The 18247-nt window shown below is 34.6% G+C and overlaps 1 protein-coding gene across 5 annotated transcripts in view; it reads left to right on the plus strand.

Annotated features, from left to right (window-relative positions):
* Positions 1-16932, plus strand: part of LOC145988241 (uncharacterized) — a 72884-nt gene extending 55952 nt beyond the window's left edge. For all 5 annotated transcript variants that reach the window (XM_083123103.1, XM_083123104.1, XM_083123102.1 and 2 more), the window contains 5 exons: positions 5445-5519; positions 12409-12441; positions 13658-13732; positions 14415-14465; positions 16659-16932. In XM_083123103.1, coding sequence (XP_082979229.1) covers positions 5445-5519; positions 12409-12441; positions 13658-13732; positions 14415-14465; positions 16659-16901 — 477 coding nt within the window. In that variant the 3' untranslated portion in view covers positions 16902-16932. The remainder of the gene's footprint in view (positions 1-5444; positions 5520-12408; positions 12442-13657; positions 13733-14414; positions 14466-16658) is intronic.
* Positions 16933-18247: the final 1315 nt, after the last annotated feature.

An 18247-nucleotide genomic window follows, 5' to 3' on the forward strand; every position in this document is an offset into this window, starting at 1 on the left:
TATGTCAAAAATTGTGTATATCAAACACCTGTTCCAGATCTTGTTACACTGTGCAAACAGTTGAGGTTGATATGCTGCAGTATGTATGGGTAAAAGTGGAATATTGACTTCACATCCTGAGGGCAATCACAGGGGCACATGTTGAGTTGCACTGGTGTACAAAATAAACTTTTTGAGCTGTAGAATGTTTAGCAAAAACTGCACTGCTCTATGTCATGTGATTTCAGTCATGTTTTATTGTAATGGTAATGAGACTTTAGGGACACCCTGTATATATATATAAGATTATTATTTAGTGCAATATTCTGCAATTTTGTTATAATTTTTATAGTTATAAACATGTAATCTTGATTCCTTACTTTTTTTAAATCCTTGCTTTTGAAGCCTTAGTTTGTATCATTGCCACTGTTTCTGCTGGCATGTATTTGCATTATAATCAGTATTCATAATTGGGAAAAGAGAGATGCGGTAGTATATAAATACGGAGAAAATAGTACTCACTTTTATCCGCAAAGCTGTTTATTCTTTTTCGATTAATTTCAGTGGCCACTGAAATTGGCCACTGTGGTGGCAGTGGCCACTGAAATTAATCGAAAAAGAATAAACAGCTTCGCGGATAAAAGTGAGTACTAGTTTCTCCATATTTATTTATAATCAGTATGTTCTGGATTTGATTTTCAGTGGTGGCTAATTTGAATTTCGAATATATTCAGTAACAATTAGCCTATTTGTACTAAACTTTTTCTTTGAATTCTTTGGTGGTCTTGTAAGGGATATTTATGAAGAATTCTATTTTATGTTGCTTTAATATTTTTTTTTTGTTTATTGGGATATTCCAATATCATCACTTTTTATAATACTTAGTAATTGCTTAGTCATAAATTTGCCAATTAATAAAAACTTTCTTTTTAGAGACTGGCCTCCTTAAATTGCTTAACCCTCCGTTGGTCGTGCGTTGGTCGTTCTGGGTGTGTGGTTTTCATTTTGTTATTTATCAATGATTGGTTTGTCAATAACCTCCATCTGTATAGTTGAGTTTCCAACCTTCCTCTTTTACACCACGATTTTCTATTCAGTGTTTGTAAGATCTTCAAGTTGAATGGGAGGGTTTGTTGAAGCCCGTTGCTGTCTGAGTCCATGAGGTGTACCTAGTTTTTACGCAAAATACAGTATGCTGTTCCGTGCCCTACTAACAAAAATTGCCTTCCTATAATTTTATAAAATTTCAACTGTTATAGTTTTATGGAATCTCAAATGTTGAAAGAAAGGATCTAATGATAATAATTGAGGATTTGACACGTTAGACAATTAATTTAACATACGAGGGCTAGTCAAAAATGAGTGAGAATGATTTTTTTTTTATATCACACAGTGAACATGCAGCAGTGAAACAAATTTGCGAGAAAAGAATGTGTCTCGTGGAATCTGCAGATAAAATTGCAAGCACGTATGTGCATGCATTTGGCAACACTACACTGCGCAAACAAAACATGCATACGGAAAATTGAGTCTGTTCATGAGAAGCAGTACGCAGCTTTGAAATTTTGCGTCCGTCTGCAGAAATCTGCCACGGAAGCATACGAAATGTTGCAGCAGGCATACGGCGAAGATGTACTTCCACAATCAACCTCATTTCGGTGGTTCAAACAGTTTAAGGAGGGCCGTGTTTCGACCACAAAGCAGGGTGTTCCAGGCTCTCCGGCCACTGCAGTGAAGGATCATGGTTAACACAGCTGCCGTCATTGTTCGAGAAGATCGCTGAATAACAATAGATAAACTGGCGGACGTGTTACACATTTCCCATGGTAGAGTGTTTGCCATTCTGCACGATCGCTTGCACATGCGTATGTGCAAGATGGGTGCCAAGATTGCTAACGCCTGAACAGAAGCAGGTGAGAGTGGAGGTGTGTCGGGAGCTTCAGCCAGTGATGTGCACTGAGGAGTAGCTAGTCTAGCAGAGATAGATCAATCAATCTCACGTCTCTAAATATTTTCAAATCACAATATTTGTCTTGAAGCCTCAGTTCATATGCAACACTTCTTTCCACGTGCTTTTCGTCCCTCGGTGTGATCAGCTGGCAAGGCTGTATACCCTAGCTCTTCCTCTGCCTTACCAGTTTCAGGTATAAACAACCGCCCGAAGGGAAAGGGAAGATTTCTGCCTGTACCTCCCTTGCCCTCTCGGCTCCCGCTCCAATGGTTGAAAGCCCGTGGTATCAGGTCCTCCAGTCTATCTCCTATAGGACAGTTAGGGGATTGGTTTCCCTTCGATTCCTTTGTAAATCCTCTAAAGAATTCAGGGGAAAATTTTCTGCAGTACTTATGTTCTCTGTATTTACAACACAACCTTTTAAATGTACAATATGTATGTATAATATAGGAGGGGTGTAAGGGGTGACCTTCCACATAGTATACCCAAATGTCAACCTCACTTCCACATTAGTACACCCTGGACTGAAGACTAACGAGGCTCTGGCGACTGGTCCCATGGCCAGTATCATTTTGTTTGTATTGTCCTGTTCTTTTGTCCTTATGTGTGCTGAGTGCCCCTTTACAGCCTCAGCTTTTAACGAAAGTCAGAAGATTTTAATATTTTATGATTTTAGTTCTGCAACGTTCAAGTTGTTATATGTAACGATAAGGGGCTGTAACCCGTATAATGTGATGGGTGCAAAATAGCCTTAGTGCTGACGCACCCAAAATTTTAAATTCAAATTCAATAATATAGGATGTAGTTTTATTTGTATAAGAATGTGAACGTGCTTGTATTATGTGCAGACAAAAATGTTCTGGTTTCTTTTATCTTTTTTTTCAAATATGGAATATATAATGATTAAATAACAAATATTTGCTCTCGCTCTCGTTTTAGTAGTGTTTTATATAAATATACTAATAATTTGGCCTCCAATAAAAAAAATGGGTAAGTTAAACAGTCATAAATATGAATGTATTAATTTGGGCAAGAAAACGCCCGTTCTAATGGTTGTTGTTGGCTTGGTTTATTTTACTTCACCTTTCTGTGACATTTGGTTATCGCGAAAATGAGGCTGTGTGATTATATAATGAAATTGATGAAGGGACCTCACAAAGAACAATTCAGGCCGGGATTCAAACCCGTGATGAGCTCGCATTCTTGTTCCTATGTGTTGTACTCTGCAGTGAATAATGAAATAATTTGGAATGAAAAATGTATCCCAGAACTCAAAAAGCCAAATGAATATCATTGAAGAAAGTAGAAAAAAGTGTGTTTTGTTATCTGTTTATCTCCTCTAATATATTGAATTTTTGCCACCTCCCATCTAGCTATATAGATTTAATCGCGATAAGTAGCTAATGAGCTTATGGAAGTCACGAGGGACAATCATAAACAGAGGACTCTGGACTCCTGATTTTACAGTGCCCTGCAGATGCACTGGGAGGAAATTATTTGTATTTTCCCCCCTTTCTTTAGCGTTGCCTTTCCATCACTTTACCTAAATTCTGCCATAACGATGAACGTTGATTAAATTAAACGGATGAAGAGTGGTTACAAAGGAACACTCACGCACAGGCCAGGGCTAGAGCCCGAATCCATCAGTAATGAGATCGAGAGATGGAGAAATTAGGGAAATCAAGCAATGCAAATTTTTTGGAAAAACGTTAATCATATTCAAATATGGTGTTTCAAAAATCCAATTGAAATTTATGTACCACTGAGTAAATACGCAGTTTGCTTTACTGATACCCACGCATCCGAATAGTTAGAGCTTTACACTCATCTTTGTTGTCGGCCGACCTTCGTGGGGGAGTGAGTGCAAGTGGCCTCGAATCGGTACCCGGTGGAGGCACATAGTGGTTCGGATCCCACTTTAAACTATAGGTCCAGTCCCGATTAGCTTTTATGTACATAAAGTAGACTTAAACACCAAATCAACCAACCGCGGGGGAGTGGTTATCATTGCACGTTATGACACCAGGAGTTCCTTGTTCGAACCCCGACCTCGGCTTGGGTGTTATTATTGTTTGTCACTTCATTAATTGTATTGTATCTTCATTAATTGTATTGTATCATCTTCGCGATTAACCAAATGTGTCAGTGACGCTAAGTAGCATAAATCAAATCAAATAATTGATTGGTTGTTTGATTTGGTTTGTTTTACTTCGCTTTTCCTACACTTTTGGCTAATCGTCAAGATGATACGATAAAATTGATGAAGGGACAAACACAAATAACACCCATGCCCAGGTTGTGGTTCGAAAATGGGATCTCTGGCTTAATTGTCAAATCAACGTGTTTTGGATTTTCGAAAGTGGGTGGGATTAACGTTTTTTTTTTTTCAGTAGTCCTTCCTCATTTTGCAATCCTTTCCTTTCTTTGACATTCTATTTTTAGGAATACTGGGCCCTAAAGGGGGAAGGAGGATTATGACCCACACCAACCTCCCTTGGGCACGCCACTGATTGCTACCCCAAGTGTCGACATCACCGCACATCACTGGCTTCAGCATCTGGCAGTGGAGCATGGCAAGGCCTACCTGAATTCCATCATAACTGGTGATGAGAGTTGGCTTCACCACTACGATCCCGAGAGCAAACAGGCGAGCACAGTCTGGAAATCACCCAGTTCTCCGACGCCAAAGAAAGCCAAAGCTGTTCCGTCGGCGAAATATGGTAATGGTGATTTCCTTCTTCAACTATCGTTGAATGGTCTATCAACATGAAGTGCCCTCGCATACTACAGTTACTGGGCAGTATTACATGACAGTTGTAAAGACCCTGGCGAACACATCTGTCGAAAACGCCCAGAGCTGCATCCATCTGGTTGGCGCCTACACCAGGATAATGCATGCCCTAACGTTTCCAAGATTGTTGCCCAATATCTGGCTCGACAAAACATTGAATATGTCCTGCACCCTCAATACAGCCTGGATCTTGCTCCGTGTGACTTTTTTGTTCCCTCCTCTGAAATCGAAGCTGCAGGATAAGCATTTCAACTCATCAAAGGCTGTTCTGAAGAAGGTGAAGGTGATTCTGAAGACTATGTCAAAAGACTGGTTCCAGCACGTCTTCCAGGACTGACAGACACATTGGGCCAAGTGTATACAACTTGATGGGGACTACTTCCAAAAAGACCATATCAACCTTGACCCTGCCTAATGTATTTCGTAAATAAAAAAATCACTCATTATTTTTTGACTAGCCCTCGAATTTAAAAAACCTGGTCTATGGTACCGTGCGCTACCATCGATGTAACTTTTCTCTTGCGAGCCATGAAGGGTTAATGGTTTAAGGTGATTCACATGTCTTTTTCAAGAATTTTTAAGAAACTGAAATTAAATATGCTTGCATGTTGTTTATAGCTCTTGAGGAAGATGCATTTGAAATAGCACTATATTATCTTATTATGTTTCATATCCTGTCATAGATAACCCAGATTAAATTAATGAAATTTGTAATATTTACAGGAACAATATCTGGATAGCCTTTGGCCAGGTTCATCAACTGTGTCAGGGATATACCTGAATCCAAATATGGCAAGAGTAAGTGATTTACAAGGAGGAGTTTCTTTTGTGTAGTATGTACTTCAGCATGTTTGCCTTCATGTGAAGGTTGAAAATCATTTGATGTTCACCAAAAAGAAGTAAATTTTACTATACTATAAAACAAAATAGGGTTCATGGCAGCCATTAATTCTAGTCTAATGGTATGTTAGATAATTGTATTTCACAGTGAACATTGCACCTTTGCAGGTATGCATGTGTGTTCTACCATTTTTCTCACTGTGTGCTAAGTAAGAAGTAAGCAGAGGAGGGCAAAAATTTTAAATTTCCTCCCAAAAATATAATTATTCTTATTTTCTTCTTTTTTTAAAAGAAGTGACAAAAATATTTTCTCAAAGTGTGCTAGAAATGGTTATTTTTTTTTAGAGTAGATGACTACACTGGTTTTGCATAATACATTAAAAATTAATGATGGCACCAGATTTTCAGTATCACTTTTCATAAACTAACTAACTAACTCCCTAGCCTTCTTAAACCCGAAGGTTCATGGCTGCAGCAACACAGGCCTTCCATCTTTCCCTATCTTGAGCAAGTTCTATATACTCTCACTTTTCATAGTTCTAGTAATTGTGGTTCATTATATGGGACCATAGCTTGTAAAAGGAGGTTTGTAAACTTTCTTTGTTTTCATTTTCTAAATGCAATTATTGAAAGATGGCATGTAAAATTTTTTTATTATGAAATTCTGGGCCTTACCTCAGAAAATAAAGTAAACTTCAGCTCTCTGTGACAAAACTTTCTCCTGCTACCTATACTTTTGTTTATATCTGCAGATTTGAAAAGCCATGCTTAAAACCTGAAAAAAATTCTTTAAATACAACTTTTTGACACTTGGACCATAGAAATAGAAACTGTACATTTAGACATTTACTTGCATTTATGACTTATACCTTTATATAATTTAATAATGTGTAACAAAATACCAGAATTTTGCACTAAATGACAGGTTATTAATGGAAATATCAGATCCATAAAATTATCATTCATGTGATAATACTGATATGCTTGGCCAATGTCAGTAGGATACTCATTAATCTGTTCCATCACTCCCTTTATTCACTCTTAACTTTCAACTCCAATTGAGCAGCTTTTAGATACCCCTTTTTACCCATAGGTATCAATTTTATATAAAGGGTTTGCCACCACATAGTTTAATAGTGTTCATGTACGCATTAAGTATAAATCCATCCATCCATCCCATCCTTAGTTTTAGCCACTATAGAAAGAACAACTGTTCATCAGTTGTAGATGAAATTGTCACACCTTTTCATGTTCTACAATGTAAATTATTTTCTGTAGACTATCCAATAACACCTTTAAGACCTTGAAATCAGTGGTATAATTAGAGGAGCCCCTTAAGGTTCCTGTGGGAGGCCCCCAATAAGTTAGTTTGCAACTGCTTGATCTGTTGTTTTTTTTCTCCCCTAACAAATTCACTTATTGCTTCATGTCAATAAAAGTAATTATCTAATACAGAGTTCATTTGAGGCTAAGTCTCTTTATGTGGAACAAAGTGTTCCATGTAAACAATTGTAGTCATATGCAGCATATTTTCATGTAGAAATTTTTAGCGAAAAATGCAGGCTCGAACAGAACCCGTGTCTCTGGCACACCAACCCGTTGTTCCACCACTGACCTATCGAGCCAGCCTGGCATCGCCTGATTTTTCACTGTCGCAGTTTTACCTGTGCGGAATCGTCTGTCAGTGCTACCGCAATGGAATCTGTTGCCTTTGAAACACTAGACATTGATGTTGCCTTGTTCCTCCCAGCGTAGAGTTGTTAATTCTTGAAGATTAGGCACACACAGCCCTACTAAAAATTCTGTCTACTGTTTTCAGTAGATTAATTGTTATGCTACTGTCTTCTACTGTTTTTAGTAGCCGAACTGTGTCTACTGTTTTCAGTAGCTAAACTGTACTGCTAATGTTTTCTACTGTTTTAAGTTGGCCAACTGTTTCTACTGTTTTAAGTTGGCCAACTGTTTCTACTGTTTTCAGTAGATGAACTGTACTGCTAATGTTTTCTACTGTTTTTGGTAGTCCAACTGTTTCTCCTATCTTAAGTAGATAAATTCTACTCTTAATGTTTTCAGGAATATAATTGCACAACTAACATATTTTATTGTGTTCAGTATATTGCTGTCTGAAAACAGCACTCTTGTCAGTAATGAAAATTTTCTTATCTATACAACTGAAAATGCAATGAAAAAAATGTATAAACAACTAAAATAAATGCATGGTAAAGCATGTTGATCTTGCTACTTAGGAATGCATTTACACAACAAAGAAATCAAATATATTGAACACGTTTTTAAGGGTGTAGCTCCATTGTGGTTAACACACTTGTAGAAAAATGATAAACATACTCTTCTATACATAAATTGACATAGTGTTCTTAATATATTCACACGAAAACAGCAAAAAATTAGTTTAAATTAAGAAGACCTGACCTCAATGCTTGAAAATCCAAAACAAGCAAACACTGTTGACTACGTTGATCAAAAGATTGCTCCTTTCTGCAATTGCATTACACAGATATAATAATCACCATGGAAATTCCATGCTAAAAAAAGAATCAAATGATATGATCATGTATATTCAAACTGCTAGCTGCTTTAAGGTTGAGTTATTTCTTAAGAAAGAATTATATTAACTTATTCATTAAGATATATCTGACTTCAGTAGTAGGAAAATTAGCATAAGAATCATGAAAGATATAACAGAAAAGTGCACAATAAAACCCCTTTATTTTAGTCTGTTCCAATCGCAACTAACATATGGCATTATATTCTGGGGAAATGCAGCAAACACAAAAATATTTAATCTTCAGAGAAAAGTATTAAGAATTATGATGGGAAAGAAATGGAATGAACCATGTAGGCACTTGGCATTCTACCACTACCCTGCCCCTATATACTTAATTTATTATGGCCTGTAAAAACGGATCTGATAAAGTTCTCCAAATGCAACAAGGAAATACATCAATCCCAATGCATAACACAAAATTATTTGAAAAAGGTCCAAAATCCACAGGTATCCATCTATACAACAAGTTACCAGATCACATAAAAACTATTGACTCAGTAGCCAAATTCAAAAAGGAATTAAGAAATCATCTGTTGTGCCATTGCTTTTACTCAGTGAGTGAATTTTTGAACATCTGTGAGTTGATGGATTGGCGGTTCATGGGTGCTGGATCCAATCTCACATGTTGTACCTGTTATATTACATGAGTGCAATTTTAGTATCATTTTATAATGTTATTAGTCTTACCTTTATATTATATCTCAATATTTAATGTTTTAATCCATTACAGAACAGTATTTTTATATTGTAACTTTAACATGTCTTACTGGTGTTACTTTTATGTATAGACAGTATAACTAATACGTGTACACACCTCCAAGCATAAAACTGTAATAGGCTAAGGTATCATTTCATTGTATTAGTATATTGTAATGTTTGACTGACATGTCCAATATCACAGCATGAAAATGCAAATGTGATTCATGGATGAAATAAATCTAAATCTAAATCTATTCATTAGAAAAAGAGTAGAAATTCAGTTCATGTACTGTTTTTCCAATTCACTTCAAAATCACTGAAAATATAGTGTCAAGAATTAATTTCTCTATTCTTGGAGTCAATATATGATTTTATACTATATTGTAGCAAGTATTATGCATAATTATTTAGATTGTTTTTTCAGTACAGTAGCCTTACTGCACAGTACAGTAGTCCTAATGTAGAGTGCAGTAGCTGTACAGTAGATTTACAATAGGATTTCAGTACATTTCACAGTACACAGTAGAAGACATTTAAAAACAGTAGAATTTGTCTACTGAAAACAGTAGAAATTTCCAGCAAGGAGAAGATGTACTACATAGAAATTTTTAGCGAAAAATGCAGGCTAAAAATTTATATGTAGTAAATCTCCTGTGTGTGCCTAATCTTCAAGCATATTTTCAGTTTGACAAAATTTGTTCTAGAATCTAGGACTCAAGTCAATGTATCTGCATTGACTGACACCAATGGCATAGTGGTAATGCTGTTGTTTTGTAATCAAGGGGCTCCAGCTTCGATACCTGGTGGAGGTACATAGTGGTTTGGATCCAACTTTAAACTGTAGATCCAGTCCTAGTTATCTACCTGTGCATGAGGTGGAGTTAAAACAATAACTTAAACAAACCAGTAGTACTGGCGTTATTACGATAAAAAGTTGCAGACAGTAAGAATAAATAAAGAAGACAGGGTGGTCAAACAATTCTGTTAATCTATCTCAGTAATCATTTTGGTAAATGCCCTCGGCTAAATCTGAAGTCCCGACTGGGACATCATTCTACATATATATCTGTCTGGTATGTAATATTAACCAATCAGAATTCAAATTAAGGTGTTAACACAATAGGAAGCGATGGATATATGATGAAAAGGAATACCAGCTTACATTTGCTGAGGAATAGCATTAATGCTGAAACTATTATAAATATTTTTATGCAAAATATATTGATAAAAACCAGAAAAAGCAAAAGTTACAACATCAAATTATGCATTGGTTATCAAGACCATTTATAACGTATAAATGTAATATAAATAAATAAAATATTTCTTAATTTTTCCCTTTTGAGGTAGAGTAAGTCTTTTTCTTATATTTTATCATACATCAGTTCTAAATCTGTGATTACTCAATATGTGAATTTCTTCATCCAAGTTTTCTAGAAGATGGCTTCCATCCTTCAATTTTTAAAACTCCACATTTGGTTAATTCACATTCAAAATGTAGAAGATATTTGTGTCCCTTTGTTTTATACCTCAAAACATCCATTTGAGGTATCACAATATTCATATTCTTGCTTGATAATGCAGATGCAAGCAGATAACAATTTCCTGCTTCAAATTAATCTTGGTACTTTACATATATCTTTAGGTTATATCAAAAGTTCCAAATCTTTTTTAAAGATTATGCAATTATCAAACTACTTTCAAGATTCAATTATGTGAGAAAATGCCTCTATATTGTTTAAACAAACTATTTAAGATTAATAGTAAAGTGTAATCCTTTAAAAATATCAATAATTGTAGAAATATGAATCTACAACAAATTGCTACACTTGTACTTATCCCCCTTCCATCTTGAGATTTTTTTTTCAATAAATTTAATTATAAATTAGAATGTTTCTTATCTTGCTTGTTTGAAAGAACACATATGTTTAACCCCTTCTCTGTGTAATTTTCTGGCAAAATGCTTTTCGTTCTGTGTATTTTTTTCTTCTGAGTTTACGTAGTAATATTTTTAAGTAGCTAGTGCTTCAGTACAATTCATCCGAGTATCATGGTTCATACGTCTTTCTCTTCAGAATAGAACAGGCTTCAAATGGTACCATGCACATGTGTACATCAAGTATGAGGAAAGGGAAATTGGGGATAATTCGGGAAATTTCCCTCCAAAATATCCCTTTTGGTAACTTTGGGGTCCTCTGGAACAGCCCTAGATATAGGCCCTGGATATAGGTACCCGATTATAATCTACCTTGAAAAATAGTATGGTCTATACGTAATGCATCCGCCATGTTCCATTGCAATATCTTCAATAAGTATGAGGGATGTGGGAAGAAAATATTTCGCAATCCTGTTTGACAATACTATTAAATACTATTAGAAACTCCCAAACTCAAAAACCAACAATAAATGACCAACAGTGCAAATAACACAACACCAAAAAAAAATGTACATAAAGCAACTGACTAAACGCAGCACACAAACGAACTCACGTTTGCACTTTGCCAGCATAACACAAAAATAGTATACTTTCTTCTGAACTTTTTCTTTTTCTTCTTTGTCGGCACTGAAAATCGTGACTAAATAAAAGGTCGTTGTTTCTTCAATAGCAAAAACATATGTTTCACCAACAAAAAAACGTATTATTCCATTCAACACAGGTTACTTCAGTCAGAGATATTCACGGGCGTAATATTACGTCGAACACAGAGAATATATTGTTAAATATATTGTTTTTTATTATCAGTCAAAAAATAACTGTTATAAATGTCAATTCAATATAACTAACTCTCTAGCCTTCTTAAACCCGAAGGTTCATGGCTGCAGCAACACAGGCCTTCCATCTGTCCCTATCTTGAGCAAGATCTATATACTCTTTTCCATCCATACCGATTTCCTTAACGTTGTCCCTCCATCTTCGTCTTGGCCTTCCTATAGGTCTCCTACCATCAGGTTTGCCAACAAGAATCCTGTGAACTCCTCTTTCCTCTCCCATTCGTGCCACATGGCCTGCCCACCTAAGTCTTCTTGATTCAATATACTGCACAATTTTATAATTTTGTCCTAATATTCAAATTGACTTTTTAAAACATCATATATATTAAAATTAGTTTAAATAGCAATTTCAGACACATTTAAATTGCATTATATGAATAAATTTGGAGTAATCCTATATGACCAAAATCATTATTACTATTGCACAAATGAACTTAGCCTAACAATTTTCAAATTTTAATATGACAATATGTTAATTTCATAGTCATAAAATATGAGTTAAAATGTAATCAGCAATACAGGCTGATGATTTTTCAGTCTGCATATCGTGTGGGATCCACAAAATGTCATATGATACTTTTGGGGAGTCTGAATACCATGGAAATTATGTAAAATCTGTAATTTTTCAATTGTCGATTTAGAAACAGGTAATAGTACCTTCTAGTCCAATTCTAAAACTGTGTAGATACATTATATATTTGCTGTTAGATATATTTTGTATTGCTTAGTTGTACTTTTCAATAACTTCATTTTCATATAATGCACATTTGTTACTCTTAAATATTATAGTGACATTTCTTATTGATTTTCCAGCAAGACCTACAGGCAGATGCTCCAACATACTCAGTAAGCAAAAATATTTTTGGTTTTAATATTATAAGTAGTTAGCCACATCATATTTCATAGCAAGCCAGAGGCCCAGGAATAGTATTCTACATAAGACATGGATATATTTTTTTGTTCAGTTCATACTCTGGCATATTGAATTTAGGAAGGCAGAAAATTTTTGATAGGAAAATTTTTGAAAAGATATTAAAAAATTTTAACAACATCTGGTGTCTACTCTGGTTCCATACATTAATGATATGTTCATCAAGAATTTAAATATATCTTTGCCCACTACAGTTAAAGTAAAATTTAACTACTAACAGAACAAATACTGCAAATCTGATCAGATTGGAAGGGATGGTGGCAAATGGTTGAACACATGATTCATGAATGTTCTCCAAATGTAGAATTCCAACCTGAATTACATATAGAAAGGAAAGTATTCATTTCATTTTTCACAAAACAGCAGAGAATGCAAAGATTTAAGTGTTTCCCACATAAACCATTTCTATGGATGGTGGATCAAACAAAAATTTTGAAATGTGGCATTTAAAGAAATCTATACAGTGGAACATTGATTACAGATATTTCAGGGGTCTGATGCTAAATCTTACATTGCTGGAAATGTGAAATCCAGGGAAAGTTTATTTGTCTACTTAAAGCTTCAGATACGTTACTGAATGAGCACTTTTAACTGAAGCCAGATTAAGTGTAACAAGTATAACATGTTACTTAATTGGGACTATAAAAGTTAAGTGGGTGATGTGAGAAACGGAAACTGAAAAAATTCAGGATGGCATAGATATTTGTTGTCTGACAGATGGATGATTGTATGCTTATTGTCAATATGGTTAGATTGCAAGTTTTCAATTAATGACTTTTCAAAATTTTAATGTAGCACAAGTTAAGTTTGATTTAAGTTGCATTGTGTTCCAAGGATAATCAAAATTGGATAGTTAACATTTTTACATGTGTGAATATGTAGTTATAGTATTTATAAATTTCTGGAAAACAATTAGCTTTTATGAAAGAAGTAGCGATTCTTCACAGACTGGGTTCTGTTGAATAAAGAATCAATGAATTAGGTTGTACATGTACAGTCACGGACACTGCTGGGTTGTAAAGATTCCATTGCAAGTCAATGCATTCATTACAACCCAGAACTGTCCCTGACTGTACATATAATACTAGTCTCTCATGATTTTATTTATTTTTTCTTATATTTTAATTTCAGTCATGGTCTGAAGATTTCCTTTCACCAAGCCAGTTTTCTGTAAGTGAGCTTCTCAGGCGTGCAGTCAATCCACTTGTAAGTATCCAGTTACCCTGAAGAGAACATAAGAAATACCTTAGTGGTAGGATGTAGTTTTGGGAAAGTTACTTCTTGTCAGGTGAATGTACGTTGATTGCTTAGTTATGTTTATTATCAGGCTTTGTTTATAGAAATGTACTTTTAAAACTTTACATTCCTTAGATATACTGGAAAATGCCTAGGAATTATAAATGCATTGAAAGTGGCATTTTTAGTATATCCTACCAGACAAAAATAATGCAGTGAAATTGTGATTTTGACCATGTAAACTGTTATAGATATCCAAAAGTAGTCGGGTGTAACATTTAATGAGTATGGGAATAGCAGTCGGGTAGGGTAAAATGTAAAATTTAATAATGACAACAGAAATATGAACATATGTAATTACATTTTTTTGTAAATTCTAAATAATTTCTGATTTGAAGAAAATTCATCAAAAGGATAATGTGAATATTTGAGGGAAAGCAAATGTATATTTTTTTAAAATCATAAATACATTTTATGTTGATTCATACAACTTCAATTCAGCAATGTCATTAATGAGATTCCCATATATGATTTTAAGGTCAAGATGTGGAATGAAAATTGTTGTAGTGTCTAAATTTGAATGTAAAATTTGGCAAGAAATAGTATTTAAGACAAATAAAGGGATGATTTATTCTTTTGTTCTAAATTTCAGATGCATACAGAGCATGATTATCCAACTGATCATCCTCTAATACTATCAAGGGTAAGTGGTGTGAGCCTTTTATGCATGGGTAAGATTACTTCCTATACAGATGTTTCTATTGGTTTGAAACAAATTGAACGGTCATTGATACATTAGATTCAAGCAGTTAGTTTTTTGGACTGTTAATTTTTCCTTCTGTGTGTATGCATCAGTTTAAAGATCTCTCTATATCTCTCATCTTTTCTGTATTCTTTCATTTTTTTTCTCTACATAGGACATCAAAGTAAAGATGAACGAAGGTGATTTTTGTATCATTATATTCCATAAGTTTAAAATCAGCCTGCCAAGGCAACATGGACAATATCAACATTGCTTAGGGTCAGAATGAACTTCAGAAAAGAGATGTTTCAAATTAACAGACTTCTCAATGTGTTATACAACCTTATTTATCATTTATAATGTTTGAGATTCCTCCTTTATCTCGGTGGCAAGGCACCACACACAAGGCGGTATCCAAAATATTCAGGACTGGTGCTGCCAACTGGTCAGGTGTACACTGACTGCCAAAATATGCTAGTACTACCATCTACCATTGCAACATTCTACTACAATGCTGTCCAGATGGCAATACCAGTCCTGAACATTCTGGATAATACCTCGTACTTTAAAAATACCACCTTTTGACTCAATAGGTGCATTTTCACTGTTTTGAGAGATTGAACACCATGTAGAACAAAACCTTACCTGTGTATAATGTATACAGTAGCAAAGCGTGACATTTTTACGTAATGATCTCAAAACTTGCCAATTGTCAGGGTCGATCTTTCAACTGGGAAGAGGTGGGGGAGAGAGGGCACAATATTTCTCCGCAGTAAACGCCAAGGTCATTGGCTGTTCAATGTAAAACCTCACTGCAGTACCATAGGCCTTACAACTACAAAATACAAATTATACTATCCCATATGATAAGAATTATGGAATCTGATTAATTTGTACTCTTCCTGAAAATTAAATATAACAAATTGACAAGTACGAATTAGAAAGTAAACATAAAGGCTATAGTACAGCATGTTATTGTATTTTATTTTCTTGTTGATACTGCTTTTGTGAATTGTCGATTTATATAGTGTTAATAACTTTAATAATACTGCTAATAACACTAAAATGGTTAACTTGCAAGAAAATACTTTGGAAGTCACACTACTTAAATTGAGCAATGCGAAAAAGAAACAATTCTCACTTTTTCTTTCTCTTCATGTTTGAAACTCAAACTCAAACACCCCAATTGTCGAGTTTAAAGGTAAGTGTATGTTGTTGCGAAAAAGAGAAACCAGAACATTGAGACATTCGCATGGGGCTTTCTCGATACTTTGAAATCTCAAGTCATGTTAAGTCAAGCTTCTATGTTGGTTTTGAATGAAAAGCAGATTTCATGTCACTCAATGTGTACTTTTTCTCTTAAAAACAAGAGCGTTGCATGCTTCATAATGGAAAACGTGGAAAAAGGTTAATTTTGATGGTGTCAGAGAAACCCTGTGGTGGTTGTAAACATAGGGGCTGACAAAAAGGCCTTTTATATGGCTAAACCATCAAGGGCAGGGGAAAGTCTCTCGTCTTTCTCGTCATAGGGTATCTTCTGAGAACAGCCAAACACTACTGAACGTATAGTAGGGATTTGCACAATTCTGCACTGGGCTAGGCATGTAACACCATTGCACTCAATAGGAAATTTGGCAGGAGGGTTCGGCATGGGAAGTAGTACTGGGCTCTTATTTTGATGCGCTAAGCTTAGCGAATCTCTTGCATATTTCTACCTGTTTCATGATGTCGCTTGGCTTATTTTGCACAAATATATGAATATTCTGATTTTTTTTACTTCTCTAAAATATTTAAAATACAATATTTTTATAATTTTTATTTGTCATTGCTGCATTTCCTGATGACTGGATGCCTTGCTCCAGAATATATACTATACATGAGTATGTGCAGCACACACCAAGAAGGGGGAAAGTTATCCAGTGGGGAGGGGGGTTAACCACCTTGTACACATTTAGACAATGCATACTTGACAAGTCCACAAGAAAGATGGCAAAATTGATCTTGATATTTTCAAAACTGTATGAGCAGTGAGTGAGTTAATACATATTGTTGAATAACTATCTTGTTCATCATTGTCATCAGTCACACGTTTATTTAATGGAATTAATTATTCTAGTTATTTAGCAATTTGAAATGGAGTTCTTTTCTTTTCAGACTGGCATTTTGCATGCAATTGCTGATATTTTGAATCCTGTGTGGTCCCCAAATGAAATTAAATGGCTGCTTATTGATTTGCTTTTGTTAGTTATCCTTCTAGGATTATATTACTCTGTTGTCAAAGTTGAGGAAGATCCATGTTTTACTTTTATTTGTGAATCATGCTACAATGATTCAGATAGAAGTTTTCTGTCAAGATTAGTGTCATCCATTTACAAGTACATAAGAACTGTATTTTGAAATAAAGAGATGTGTGTTTTCATTCCCCAGATATGTAGTATTTATTATATTTCTTAACTTTTATACATAGTACAGGGTGAGTCAAATATGCCTGACCACCCCTTATAAAATAAAAGGGAGTGTAGATTGCAGAAATTGGTCATGGTAGTGATATGTTAGGCCTAGGGAGAAACGTATGAATGTCATAATCTAATAGAAATAAGAAATCAGGCTAGACTTAGGTGGTTAAATAACTCGGATGATACAAATCTAAGCAATTATAATAGAATAAAGCGAGAAGTTAACCGCACGTTTAGAAGTAAAAAAATAGATTACTTGAAAAGCAAAATTAACGAAATTGAAACAAACAGCAAAAATAAAAATATCAGAGATTTATATAAAGGTATAAATGAGTTTAGAAAGGGGTGGCAACCTAAAGTAAACTTGAAAAAAGATAAAGATGGTGATTTTCTAGCTGACCCAAGCTATATTCTAAATAGATGGAAGAACTACTACTTTAATGACCTTTTAAATGTCCATGTAGGAGATAAATCAGAAGTAAATGAAGTACACACAGCAGAACCTTTAGTTCCAGAACCTAACTTGACTGAAGTTAAAGATGCTATTAAAAGGCTAAAGAATAACAAAGCACCTGGCATTGATTTAATACCAGCTGAGTTAATTAAGTATGGTGGAAATTCATTAATATGTCAAATTCATAAATTAATTTGTTTAATATGGAATAAAGAAGAAATCCCTCAACAGTGGAAAGAATCCATAATTGTTCCTGTGTTTAAAAAATGTGATAAAATGAACTGCAGTAATTACCGTGGAATTTCTCTACTCTCAACAACATATAAAATATTGTCTAACATTCTTTTAACAAGACTAACCCCATATGCTAATGAAATTATAGGTGATTATCAATGTGGATTTAAACGTAACCGATCAACTACAGATCAAATTTTTCACATCAGACAGACACTTGAAAAAAAGTGGGAATATAATCAAAATGTCCATCAGCTATTCATTGATTTCAAAAAAGCATATGATTCGGTCAAAAGAGATAAATTATATAATATATTAGTAGAGTTTGGAATACCTAAGAAGCTTGTTATTATGATAAAATTATGCACCAGTGAAACAGAAAGTAAAATTCGTGTGGGTATTAATGTGTCTGACAAATTTACAATTCATGATGGGTTATAACAAGGAGATGCATTATCTCCATTGTTATTTAATTTTGCCTTAGAATATGCTGAAAGGAAGGTAAAAGAATCTAAAGAAGGACTAAAATTAAATGGTGTGACTCAGTTGTTAGCATATGCAGATGATGTAGACTTACTGGGGGATGATGTGAATACAAT

Source organism: Lepisma saccharinum, chromosome 5 (genome assembly GCF_977018435.1).
Source record: "Lepisma saccharinum chromosome 5, izLepSacc3.1, whole genome shotgun sequence".
NCBI lineage: Eukaryota > Metazoa > Arthropoda > Insecta > Zygentoma > Lepismatidae > Lepisma > Lepisma saccharinum.